We start from the raw sequence: 14527 nt of genomic DNA on the forward strand, positions 1-14527 counted from the left end.
AGAAAATCTTGATGGAGAACATCTGACCTTGTTTATGTTGGAAATCCCACCAACATGGCTGAATAGAGCAGCAATTAAAACAAACATGTAAAGAAGAGTGAGAGAAGATTCCTCCACAGTGATGTCAGAGACTTACTACCATTTATCGCAAGCACGAGCAGAAGTTGTTAGCTTTTAGATTAAGGGGTGATTACTTTTCAGATAGATCCTGACTGTAGAGAAAACGAGACTCCAAAGACCAAAAAATTATTGTATTACAGCTCAATAAGAGCAGTGTCTCAATAACAGTTATATTAACTGAATTTCTTTGTGAGCTGCATGAGGTCAGAAACCTGACTTAATCATCATCTTCTGTCTTCTGACATGCTTAAAGCAGGAAATACAAACAAAACACCGACCAACTCTTAAACCTTCAGATCATTTTACAACATCCCGCAACAGGGAGTGTTGTTTGTTTCTATCTTTACTTCTAAATCTTCTTCTTTTTCTTATGCATCACTTCCCAGGATTAAACCCGGACCTCACAACACCATACCAAATGTGACAACTTTTAAAACCAAAACTATGTAAACACTAAAACCAATTAAAGACAGGCAGCTTTTTATTGTGTCTCTCTTCAGAGTGGATGGTCAGTGTCACATTTCTCAGTCCATTAGGGCATCTGTTACACATGACTCTAACGCTCTGCTTTACATATGGCCTCAATCATGCAGAGCAGCAACTAGGCTTAACAAAACCTTTCATAGGCATTCATCAGCACTAATCACTGTTGACATAAACTGCCTTTTCACACAGCCGTAAAACACATCACCCTCCGTGCTCATTGCAGGTTTACTGGTGGCAGCAGCTCCTGAAGCGTGCAATTATAACTGTTTAAGTTTGTTAGGAGCACAGCTAAAAAAGAAAATTCCTTCCAAAAGGAGATGCTTTTCTTCTTTTTGGGTTGGTTTTAGTGCTGGAAAAAGTGCAAAAATACTCTTCAGAGTAAGAAGATGATGAGATGCTGTCATTGCAAAACTTCTTAACATCACGCCGATATGAAGAGACTGCACACGGGAGAGGGGTGATGGAGGGAAGAGGCAGAGACAGAGGAAGGGAAGGAGATTGTTGATGTCCTGTATGCAAGGCCATCACTCATCAGACATCCCCTCCATCACCCACTCACCCCCACCCACCTCCACCCTGAAAAAACAAAACAGTGTCCTGACATGGTGGTGGAGGGGAGCTGGAGGGAGGAAAATTAGGAAACCAGATGTGAGGCATTAAAACATACTGACATGCTGAGGACCTTCCTCTGCCACACTCACACACTGAGAGCACTAACTCATGCAGCAGGCCGAGATACATGCATGCATGTGTCACACAACGGCCATGCAAACCACACACACACACACACACACACACACACATGGCTTCACATGAAAATACTCAGAGATAGGCAACCATGTGTGAACAATCAGTCATGCGAAATTACATTATCGGGAAAAAAAGATGTCTAAAAAAAATACCTCGTCTAAGCCATCTGCATGTAAATACTTGAGTTTTTAAATAAATCTGACATGAGATTAAGAGTTAGGACGTGAATGAATTGGTGCTGAACCCAAAAATGTTTCTCAGTAAAACACAAATCCACAAATGAGTCAGCGTGCACCACCATATGGATGTACATCCAATTAGTACGTGCACCCTCGCTGACGAGTGACTTTAGGTGATTTGTTTTCCTCCATCTAAAGATTTGTGTTGCAGGGGGAGCGATTATGTCTGTGTGTGTGTGTTGGTGGGATGGGGGCTGGAGAGGGTGCAGTAAGTAATAAATACCCCCAGACCAGGGTCCCCTGGCAGACTGGAAGCTAGACTGGTCACCAGGGTTAACACCCGGGGCACATGACCTCTGACACTGCTAATGGGGCACAGAAAACCCTCCACGAACTGATACCCCCTCTGTCGCATACCACCACAGGACCTTTCACACCGGTCCTTCCAGTCAGCTCCCCTCCTCCAAAAACATGCAGGGATGTCTGTGACTTCAGCTTCACTCACTTCACTGCTAAAACATCCCTCAGACAAATCTTGGGGATTTTATTTTCATCCAGCAGTAAACTATATAATTCAATTCAAGTTTATTTATATAACGCCAAATCACGACAAGAGTCGTCTCAAGGCACTTCACATAATAAACATTCCAATTCAGGTCAGTTCATTAAGCCAATCAGAAAAAATGTTTCCTATATAAGGAAACCAGCAAATTGCATCAAGTCACTGACTAGTGTCAGTGACTTTACAGCAATCCTCATACTAAGCAAGCATATAGCGACAGTGGAGAGGAAAACTCCCTTTTAACAGGAAGAAACCTCCAGAGGATCCTGGCTCAGTATAAGCAGCCATCCACCACGACTCACTGGGGATTGAGAAGACAGAGCAGACACACACACACACACACACACACACACACACACACACACACACACACACACACACACACACACACACACACACACACACACACACACACACACCAAGCAATGTGTCTATGGTTACATTGTGATTTCTTAGCAATATTCCGAAGGTGGAAAAAGAAAATCCTACAAACCTGTTTAACGTGGGATTTGAATGACATGTCCTGGTCAAAGATAACACCAAGGTTCCTCACTTTGTTCTCGGAGATTAATGTAATGCCATTCAGGTCAGGTGATTCACTAAGCAATTTCCTTTTCTGGAGTTCTGGTCCAAAGATGAGAACTTCTGTCTTGTCTTGATTTAAAAGCAAAAATATACAATTTTCTGTAGTTTAAAGGCTACTTTACTAGGCTGAATGATGGTAAAATAACCAGTAAGTAAATCCTCTCCAGGTATAGTTTCACATGAGCAGCACTAACAAACCTGGCTGCACCTCATTCAGCCTCCTTCCCTCTGCCTCCCAGGCTGGCTTCATTCCTGCAGCCTCACGCCTGCCCAGCCTCTAAACTTGGGAACTGTGGCAAAGCCAAACATTTTAAGCACTGGTGCTGATTTATTGAGCTTGGTATTGCTGTAAAATGTGCAGGCATGCCTAAACAACAAAACTGACTGTGGCACAGCAGAGCAGGGAGAAGAAGCTGGGTGCACCAACATTTCCACAAGGCTCCTCTTGGGTGCAAAAAGGTTTTTACTACAACCTTTTGCCTGCTTCTAAATGTGCATTTCAACCATTCCAAATGAGTTAATGTTTCTGTCTCCAGCGCTAAGCCTAAAGCAAGGATTGCAAACAGAGCTCGGCCACTTGGGACTGTATTCACTCTGCCAAATAGATGGATATGGACAGATATTCAGAGTCTAGAGAACATGAATTCACAACCAGGACAGGGAATAGAAGTCCCATCAGTGGCCTGACCTCTCCCAGCATGCTCGTGTGTCCTGGGGGACAGAGATTCAAAACATATTCTCATAACTGTCAGATGGAGATGCATATAGCAACAAGAACAAATGGATGGATTCAAACGCAGCAAAAGGTCATCCTCAATTAAACAGCACTTGTTTTACTTTTTCAATACCCTTTCAATCAATCTGCCACTAATCAGAGTTACCAGTAACATGTGTGCATGAAACTCCGACCTAAACCTTCTTCTAAGAAGAACAATGAATCTGCAAAGGCTGGCACCGAGAGGGAGAGGAGAGGAAGGAGAAGCGAAAACAGAAGGAGAAGAGATGTCTTCTTAATTAGCCAGTAATGATAAGATCTGACAAACAACATCTGTTTCCAGAAAGAGGGAGGAGGAGGGTGTAAGAGAGGGAGAGTGAAGGAGAGGTTTGAGAGGGAGGTATAGGAAGAAGGACAAGAGGAGCTGCTGAGAAACCTGTGAAGCCTAGACAGCAGGGACCTGCTTGCAAGAAGGTAAATGGAGATTGGAGGGGGGGTGTATGAGGGAGGGAACGCTGTGTAGCGTGACACAATGGAAGAACGCGGGATGAGAAGTTTAGCAGAAGTGAGTGGAAGACAGACAGAGGAGAGAAATCTGACAGGGTTGAGGGAGTCGAAGAGCCAGGACAGATATGACAGACAAGAGAGAGGAAAACAGATCAAACCTGGAGAAAACGAGGAGAGTACACAAAAGCGGGAGAGAAGGTGAGCTGGATAATGATGCTGAAGGGGGAGAGAGGAGGAACGCGTGGAGATATGGGACTGGAATCATTCAGACATACAGGGTGCTGTAATTTACTGTCCGTGGCTAATACACAGCAAATGTGTGAGGGCCGAGGACGGAGCGAGGGGAAGGAGAGCCGGGTGGCTGGGGGGGGGGGCTGATGGAGGGCACACACACACTAGCGGGGCTCCCAGCAGGCCTGCTGGGAGGCTGTCAGCAGTCACATCACCCCCTGCCCTGAGTCCTGACAGATTCATCAGGACCACAACACACACACACACACACACATACGCATGTGCACGCACACACACACACACGCACACACACACACACACACACCCACACTCACGCACACATACGCACACACACATGCATGCACACACGCGCGCACACACACACAGGCACACACGCACACATGCATAGACTTACAAACACATACACATGCATGCACACACACACACACATATGTGCCTCCACACACACACATGCACACTCCAAAATATTTCAATAAAGTAAGGCGGCAGTCATTGTTGTTTTTCTTTACGTCACATTTTTGTGACAAAGGAGGAAATGTTTCAAAATTCTTTTTTATTAATAGAAGCACATTTTTACAAAGTTTAAAAACTTTTTGTTTAACTTTTTTCCCCACTGGTTAAAAAAAATCAACCCAACATTCCACACACACACACACACACACACACACACACACACATACATGCATGCACATTATACAAAAAGGAAATAGTGGTTGAACCAAGAACGGGGTAAACATTTCTGATTGTAAAAAACTACCTCTGCATTGCAATTGCACACACCTGCTGCTATATGTTTTGTATATTGTTAGCGATGTTTACCTGTTTAATATTATCTTATTGTTAGAGATATTTTTTGTTTTTGTTATTGTTGTGCATCTGAACTTTATGTTAATGTCTACGCATGGGACAGTGTGAAACGTAATTTCAATTCCTTTGTATGACAAGCACATTTGAAGAAATTGACAAATAAAGTATTCTATTCTATTCTATTCTATCAATGTTTATCTTGTTTCTCAACTTAACATAATCTAATTAAAAAACAACCCTAGCTTTGCACACTTTTTAGCAAAAACATGAAAGTGAACTTTGAAACCAACAATCTGTTGACATTTTGCTATCAAATTACTTCAAATAAAACACAGCTGGATGTTAAAAGTTGCTGTAAAACAATGAATACAGCGTATTTAGGTCCAGAAGGGCTGGAGTTAGCAGGGATTTCTACTTTTTTCTTAAATGTTTAAACTTGGGATGAACATGCTTCATTTCAAACCCTCAAACAAAAACTTTAGTTTGTTTAATACGACTTCACAGGAAAAATCAAACTCAGCCAATAAGGTGGTTTTGGAACACTTTAGAATAAATGAAAGTATTTATTCACCCTGAGAATTATCTAAACTATAAATTAAATAAAGATTTTTTTAGCAATAACTATGTAAAACAAAAAAGCACAACAAAATCTGTTGTGCAGCTAATTCTTATTATTTCAAATTGACAAAAACAGCATTTTAGTGAATTAAAATTAAAAGAGAATTTGGTTTCATCTGACCTTATGACCCACGTGTTAAAATGTGGAAATGCTTCATTAATGCTGCGTCTGCTTTTTACCAACTAGAAGAGTTGCTTATCCAACGATCTGCAATCAGCTTTTATTAAAGTAACACAACACATGTGTAAATATTAGTGTTTGAAAAGGTTTGGGGATTCTGAAAAGGGGGGATTCTAGAGAAATCTAACCCCAGAGAAAAACACCATCCGTCCACGTCCCAGAAAAACAAAGAAACAAAGTGACTCGCTGGGCCGGTCCGGCACCAGGGGGCATTGTTAAGTCATTAGTGAAACTTTAGACCTCAACAAGGAGTTTGACCAAACCCAGTCACAAACACCAACTCTAGCTCCTCCTTGAGCTGCAGCATCCAGCCAAAGAAAACAACCCTTGTTCCTGAATACCCCCGTTAGCTGCCCTCTGACTCTACACCCACACACAACATTCTGATTACACTCATACGAGATTAAATGACAGGCAGCAGCTGGAGTTTCACATGAAATCCAAGGACATCTAAACAAACACACAATGGCATTTTATTTTCATCTTAAGTAGTCTTCTGGGTGTCCCTAATTTTTCTTTTCACCGCTGAGCCAAAGGTGAGACGCACGGAAGAGTCAGTTCAGCTCTGTCTACAAACAAAAAATCAGATCGTCTCTTTGTTGTTTGGTGAGGAAAAGCAGTGGTGAGTAAAACAGACGCCACCTGTAATCTGCGAGATTCATCTCACTTCCTGTTCACACTCTACAGTCCAAATTCAAACAAGACCACGTGTCTAAAAGGTGCCTGAACTTCCTTTCTTTCGTCTTAACTCTGAATGAGGCCCCGCGCCGTCTGAAGCTGTACCTGTCAGTGGGTTTGAAATTCTCAGCATTGTGTCTTCTCTCCCTGTCTGTCTTTGTGTCAATCTACTGCTACTTGGTGCCCCAAGGGAGGAGCCATCCCCGTGCTCCTGTGCCAGCTGCTCAGTGGTCCAGCCTGTGTGCCGCTTCACTGTGTGAGCCTCAGGGCCCTGTCGCCACGCTGCCTGGTCCCCCCTCCCGCCAAGGGGCTGGCTGACAGGGGGTCTGGAGGGACCGGACAGAAGTAGCCCCACCAGGGATGAACCTGTGAGAGTGGACTGAGCGGTGCACCTTGTCTGACTTTTGTCTTGGTGCATGTATGCGTTAAGATCTCACAATAGCATCTGCTTCATCACAATGTGGATGAATATGGAGAGCAAACTGTAAATCAATTAATGAGCGTGCATAAAACCTCAAATATGAAAAGAATCAGCCTCCTCTGGAGCTTTAGATAGAGATTTCATCATTTACAATAGCTTACAAAAGCAACAATGAGCAGCTGGAGACACTTTTCTCCAATTTCCCTATTTTTTTGTAATTTCAATTCCTGTTACAACTAATGTTAGTAGAGCTGGTACTAGGTAAAGTCTGTCGTTTGGGGCTTTTTCTGCAACACTATATAATGTATGTCTTTTATTTTCAGAGTGTGTTTATTTAGTTATTTTTAACTTTTGTCTTTTTGAAGCCAAGAGAAAACCAAATAAATATTCTTGTTCTCTTACTTTGTGTAGATTTTATGTTTATGTTTATATTTATTCATTTAGCAGACGCTTTTTATCCAAAGCGACTCACAATTCATAACCTATAGGGCATGTTGTGATCTGTGGGAGAAACCGGAGTACCCGGAGGAAACCCACGCATGCATGGGGAGAACACGCAACTCCACGCAGAAAGGCTGCAGCCGAGCCGAGTTTCGAACCCGCAACCTTCGTGCTGCGAGGCAACAGTGCTAACCACTGCGCCACCATGCAGCCCATGCACCACTCAGCATGTTTTAAAAAAAAGTCACTCCTTTTAGGAATAATTGTCTGATTTTTCTAAACCTGGTTATATTCTTGCTTGGATTAAAAAATTGGTTAAAGATTTCTTTGACTTAAATCCTGGTTATGTCAAACAGTAGATTAATGCAAGGATTTTAAAGTCGACATTTTATGCAAAACTCCCTTATATAAATGGTAAATGGCCTGTATTTGATATAGCGCCTTCTAGTCCCCCCACCCCCCCAAAAGGCGCTGTACAACACAACCAGTCATTCACCCATTCACACACACATTCACACACTGGTGGTGATGAGCTACGATGTAGCCACAGCTGCCCTGGGGTGCACTGACAGAGGCGAGGCTGCCGAGCACTGGCGCCACCGGTCCCTCCGACCACCACCAGCAGGCAAGGTGGGTTAAGTGTCTTGTCCAAGGACAGACTGAGCGGGGCTCGAACCTGCAACCTTCCGATTACGGGGCGAGCCCTTAACTCCTTTGCCACCGTCGCCCGTGCCTGTGCCTCCTTTTGTGCTGCCATGTGGATCTCTACTGCCTCTGTAAACACTCCAAGCATGGGAAAAACCACTTTTCTGTAGAGCTTGGTTTCAGGAATTCTGAACCTCAAACAAGCTGTTTCAAAAGTTCCCATTTGTGATGTCACAAACTGTGAAATTAGAATTGATCCACCTCTCATGTGCATGAGAGAGCTGCTGTTGGAGGAGCAGTAGCTATACTCAGAGCCCCTCCCAGATATCAAAGCTTCTCAGCTTAAGCCGGGCGTACACTGTGCGACTTTTTCACTCGCAGCGTTCAGCTTCAGCTCAAACTGTACGACTTCCTCGCAGAGCAGATCTCACGAGTCATGTGCTCACACTGCACGACCCAGTTCTCGCATGCGACCTGACTGTTCACACTGTACGTCTGGTAGCAACACATCGGCCCTAAAAATGTGCTAAAAATAGCAGTTTTTACTCAACACGTCAGACTTTTTTTGTCTTGCCTGTTGTCCTTCGGGAGTGCTGCAGGAGGACACACAGGGATTTATGGGGTTGGATGAGGAAAACGAAATAAAGAAAGTGAATCTGTGTTTTGTGATCAGTTTAATTTGACATGAACACGACAAACACGCTTTCTTGACAATCTTTGTGAGTAAAAAAAACGTGTAGAAACAAAAACGAACAGCATGTGTTATTAGGGAAATAGCGAGCGACCGGCCGGCGTTGATGCAGGATTGCGCGCGCATGCGCCGTGAGCGGTTCTGATACTTTTTGGATCGTAGCTGCTCGCAGCTGCTCGCAGCACCGCTTCAACAGTGCGATACCCTCACGAGGGACGAGCGAAATATTAAACACACCAGAAGTCCCTGCGACCTCACGACTGCTGATCGGCGGCTGGTCACGTGGTGTTAATCGCCTCTCGTAACCCCCTGTACACTACACGACCGCTCGGCGCAAAACTCGCCCCGATGTCGTGGCTTCTCGCACGACTGGAAAATCGGCTCAAAAAAGTGAAAAAGTCGCACAGTGTACGCCCGGCTTTATAGCAGCCTGAGTTGGGGAGGGTGGGCATGGTCACCTTCAGCTTGTTTTCACATCTGGCCTGGCCAGATGACCCCCCACGTAGCCAGGTTTTGTTCAGACCGGGATGTCTGTCGTTCACACAGCCTTCTCGAGAACGCCAAGGTCTCTGAGTACATGGGCGGGGCTAAATACGAGCGGAGAAGTGCATGTTGTCTTCCTTGTGTTAGTCAACAAAACATTAGCAGTGTTAATTTTTGAGAATACAGCTTCCTACTCTCTAGCTGTGTGCTCCTCACATCAGTCTGTCCTCATGTTGCCGCAACTGGAGCAGTGGTTCCGAGCAGCAGTCAGAGAAGATGTTTACGCAACTGCATCCAGACTGATGATGAATCGCGCATGCGGGAAGCCGCTGCTGGCTGATTCTACAGGTGGGCGTGAACTTCAGCCGGACAGTTAGTCGGCAGTGAGTGTGAAACCCAAATGTGAAACCCTAGTAAAGAGACAGAGCCCTGAAACGGCTCATTCTGGAAGGTACTGAAAATGATTTATGTGAGAGGGATTTTGTGCCGAGAACGTCATAAGCATGTATCTTACACCTTAAGAAAACAAAGTCACAAGTCATAAAAAAGTCTAAATACATCTCCAGTAACAAAACGCTTCCTCTGCTCTATCATAATCTCATCTACAACTTCTACTTCTTCAAATCCAAATGCCTGATTTAAACGGCCGATATGAACTAATTCATGCATCTATGCATCTAATAAAATCAGCCAACCAAAATACCAAAAGGGCTTTACAATAAAACATGTAAAAAGGAAGGAAGAAACTCTACAAGTCACGGTGAAACCAACCACTTCAATCGCAGGCCAAAGATAAAAGGTGAGTCTTCAGGCGAGATTTAAACACAACAAGTGTTTTGTAGGCAGCTTGCTCCACAGCCTGGAACTGATTACAGCTCTTTCTCCTCTGCTTTTGCGTTTGGTCTGAGGAACCACGAGTAGCCCACGTTCAGCTGATCGGAGAGACCGCACAGTCACAGGTGAAGTCAGTAACTCCAGCAGGTAGTGTGAGGCAAGGCCATTTTGGCTTTTAAAAACAAATGGCAAAATTTTCAAATCATTTCAGTACCTGACTAATAAAGGGCTGATAGGATCAGTGAAATATGCTCGTCCTTGTGAGTACCAGTTAAAAGATGCAGCTGCAGGTAAAGACTGGCTGACGCCCGCATACAGGGTGTTCCAGTAGTCCAGTCTAGTCGTCACAAAGGCATGGACAAGAATGTCAAGATGATGTCACGATAACCAATACCGATGTAATCTGTCGTCCCCTCATAAAAAAAGAAAAGCAAAACCATTTTAGATTATTAACGGAAGACCGATAATATCAAACATCCCTACTTATTGTGATTATTGTTGTTGTTACACTGAGTCGTGTTTTCTGACATGATTAATCCAGAATTCGACTCTCTGCTCCTCCAGCTCTTCATTAACCTTCAGATGACAAATAATCTTCATGAATCAGGAGATGATCACACGTGTCCAGCAGGGCAGCGTCCGTCTAGAAATCTTTCACAAGGAGTGTGAGAAAACTCTCCAGAGTTGACATTATTGTCTCACACATAAAACTCCAAAGTGCATTTATGACGACCTAACAGGACGAGTTGGCGGCTGATTTTGAGTATGCTTCTGGGAGAGGGAAAGAATTCGACCTCTGACACGCTCCAAAAAATGTTGCTGCATTTATTCTCTGGCTGATAGTTTAATGTTCTTTTCCCAAACTCTTGCAGTCTTTCTTTTTTCTTTTGGCTCAAGTGGGAGGATGAGGAAACCGCTGCTCCCCACCATTAGTGGGACAAGATGAAACTGTAGCGTACTGTCAGGGCAGGTAGGAAACATGTGAAAGTCCCGCATCATTATGCATCATTTTATTTGTTAAACAGATGCAATGGCTGATTTACGACAAAATCACAGACTAGACAGAAAGCGACAAATGAATAGTGAATATGCTGTCACACTTTCTGTGTGGTTGGGTTTGAGAATATGAAGACTTTAGCAAATAAAAGCAAGATGATGCATTAAACTTCTGTTGTTTTCTGATTGAGATTCATTTAAAGCAGTTTCCTACCTACTGGTTTGTGAGGGAAGACAACTAAAACAGTCTGCTCACTAGTTGGACACCAGATGAACCTGTGGTAGACGCACGTAACTAGAACCAAAACTACAAACAGATCAATACCACCCACAACCTGAGATCAAGAGAAATGGATTCCTGCTGGAGCCGAGTCATTTTTTCAGGACAACTAATCAACATCTAAACGATCAACTCAGACCGCAACATTTTAATAAAGTCACAACGAAACGATGCCTGGATGTTTTTGGCTTTTCTCAGAATTCAAAAATGATCAGTGTGAGTTCGTTTTGAGCTTAGAGGAGGAAGGGTCTTATTGATAGCATTGGAAAATTCTTATTGATTATTCTTCTTTTCTCTGACCACCGGCTTGTTAAAAGAAACCTCTTAGAAACACGATCAATTAGTGAGATAGTGCCTACCATTGATCACCCGAATGCCCCTCACAAGGCCTTACGACAGATCCCTCCACACACTCCTTATGACCAGCTATTGATCTCTGCTTCTTAGCCAAATTTAAAAGCACACACACACACATACACACTGAAAGCTGACCCCCTTCCACCAAAACCACATAGACTAATACTGACATCTGCTTGTCTCCATTGTAAAACCGGTGGTTTACTCATAAATACTGAGGCCAGATTTGGCCCAGAACCAATATAGCTCCCCAGAGGTCAGAGGTCAGCGTGGTAATAACGTTGCCATAAAGAGATCTGCTCAGGTTAATATAGAGGACACAAGGAAATGCTAAATCTGGCGAGAAATATTAAGTTTAGCTTGGGGGGAAAGGCCACCTGCTGATTTGATTTATAAATTTAACGTTAATTCTGAAGTAGCTGTGAGCATTTTGTGTTTTCTGTTACAGCCTCAAAGGTCCAGTTAGAATTAAGAGCTTGACTGAAGGAGTTGGATGATGAACCTTCTTCTCTTCACTGATCAATCATCAAACCAATCAGTGACCGAGTCACTCCATCAGTCAGAGACAAGCGGCCTTCTGCAAACGGGGATGGAGCAGTTCACCAGAGTTAAGATCATACAGATGTAAAACCATTAGACACAGCAGGCAGCGGGGCATTAGATAATACGCTCTCATAAGCAACTTGACTCATCTCTTTGTGAGCGGCCCCCTTTGCCCTCTTCATCCCTCCGTCCCTCCACCCTCCGTCCCTCCACCCCTCCCTATGGATCAGCTGTGATCTCCCTTCTTTCTCTTTTCTCTCAAATCAGGATTAGGAGGGGGGAGGCAGCAAGCAAGAGGAGAAAAGAGGTGGTGGGGGGGAGAAAACTGAAACAATATGGAAAGGAGATTAGAAAAGTGGGGGTTTGGGCCGTTTGGGGATTTGCAAACTCCCTTGTGCTTGGGTAGGTGTCCTAATGACACCCCCTAATTATGACAAAATTAGACTGACTATAGGGAGTGGGGGGGGTGAGACACTGGGGAAAGGAGAAAGAAAAGAGGATTTAGGAAATAGAGAGTTAAAATAGTAAGAAAACAGAACAAATGGAAAGAGCAAGAGAGGGTGAGTGGAGGTGCAGATCCACGCTGAGGCTGCAGAGGAGGGTGTGAGAATCAAGAATAAAGGGGTGGAAAGCAGTGGCTGGGTGACTGGAGCCAGTGGGCCCCCAGCACGCTGCATGTTAATTGGAGAACAGGTGTTGGGGCTGGGAGCAGGAGGCTGATTATTGGAACCACTGAAACACACACACACACACACACACACACACACACATCCATACGAACATGAATAATTTAAGCTCCAAGCAGTGACTGGGGGAAAGGTCAGAGGAAGGGTCACGGAGACACATAGGCAATCGCTCATACATCTATATACATACATAAATAAGGAATCCCGATACAAACACTGAAAACATACATCTTTTCCTGCGCACACAAACACTCTGGTGACACACACACATTGTGCCCTGCCAATCATTTCACTTTATTTAGCAAAAGCAAAAAAAATCCCAAGAAGTTGGATGAAAGGGCACGGGGGGCGCACTGAAATCCACTGGCTTATCAGAAATTAACTGGCTGCTAATTGGCTGTTTCCTCAGGAGAGGATTTTATAGCAAGGGTGGAAAAGCTCAGTGAGATTAGAGCCACCAACATTTCTCCGTCCTCGCCAACAACAAACACCACAAGATGCTCCGCCATGTTAGGAAGAAGCATGAAAACACGAGGTGGATGGAGTTATGCGTAACGTGCCTCCGAAAACGAGGAAAACAGCTGGCGGGATGCATTCTGGGAAGATTCAAAAGACAACAGCCCAATTTTTTTTCTCGTTGTATGAAAACCATCTTCAGCCGAGATCCTCCGAGACTCACTGTCAACAGCCAGCCAGCTTGAACTGAGGAGGGGAGAGAAAAGGGCCCTTGACGTATAAGAAGTGGGTGTTTCCTTGACAGACAATAGTGGGGAAGAAGAGGAGCAGAAAGGTGGGAGTGAGTGAGGAAGAGGTGATGAAGGTTGCACCTGTGACATCACAGAGAAACTATTTCACGTGAATGCTCTGCTCGTGAGCGGTTCATCACTCAGGGTAATGCCAAGCAGACACTGGAAGACCTCCAGGAAGCTGTGGACGTGAAGACTCTCACACACGCTGATTAGAGAGGTGGTCATCCACCATTAGAGCTGGTAACCGGCTGTCAGGGTGAACATTTATTACAACCAGAGGAGTGAAAGATTGTGCTTCAGATCCAAGGAAGAATCTTAGTTTATGTCAGGCTTCAGGTGGGACGACTAAACGTTCTGTTTTTGTGGAGAAGTGCTTGTCTGTGTTGTTATAAACATAGTGTGGTTGGATCTTATTACCTGTCGATGATGACCGGATCGGAGGGGGTCTCGTTCCGATTGCCACAACTTTTCTTCTCACAACAGCGACTGATGGGGTGGAAACAGACCAAGAGAAAAGAGGGGGAAAGTCAGTGTTTGGAGGCTAAAACGTTAAGCTGGAGTAGCCCAACATTTGTCAAAGCTTCTAGCCCAGACTACTCTGCCCCGCGGTCGGCCAAAATCCAGAAACGCACAAAGGAGGCATGAGAGGGGAGGGGAGGACGAGACAATGGAATAAAAAGAGGAAGAAAAGGTACAACAACACACCCTACAAACAGTGAGAGACCATTCAGAAGTGAAAAGCCAGCCAGGCAATCTGTCACATTGATTCTGAAATCAAACTCAACCCCCATGCAGCTCACACACACACTCACACACACACACATACACACTGTCCCACTACCTTACCATTCGTCAGCAGTCCTGTCCGAGGAGCCTGCTGGCCAGCCACCCCCCTCTCCCAAAGTCCCCTTCACTGCATAACAAAGGTGCCCCCACCCCTAACCATCTGCCACCCCTACAC

At 44.5% G+C, this 14527-nt stretch overlaps 1 protein-coding gene across 4 annotated transcripts in view; it reads right to left on the reverse strand.

Moving 5' to 3' along the window:
- ebf2 (EBF transcription factor 2) overlaps nt 1–14527 on the reverse strand; it is a 35281-nt gene that overhangs the window by 15092 nt on the left and 5662 nt on the right. For all 4 annotated transcript variants that reach the window (XM_015973054.3, XM_015973053.3, XM_015973052.3 and 1 more), the window contains exon 6: nt 13984–14052. In XM_015973054.3, the coding sequence (XP_015828540.1) occupies nt 13984–14052 (69 nt within the window). The remainder of the gene's footprint in view (nt 1–13983; nt 14053–14527) is intronic.

The sequence above is a fragment of the Nothobranchius furzeri genome, chromosome 17 (assembly GCF_043380555.1).
Source record: "Nothobranchius furzeri strain GRZ-AD chromosome 17, NfurGRZ-RIMD1, whole genome shotgun sequence".
NCBI lineage: Eukaryota > Metazoa > Chordata > Actinopteri > Cyprinodontiformes > Nothobranchiidae > Nothobranchius > Nothobranchius furzeri.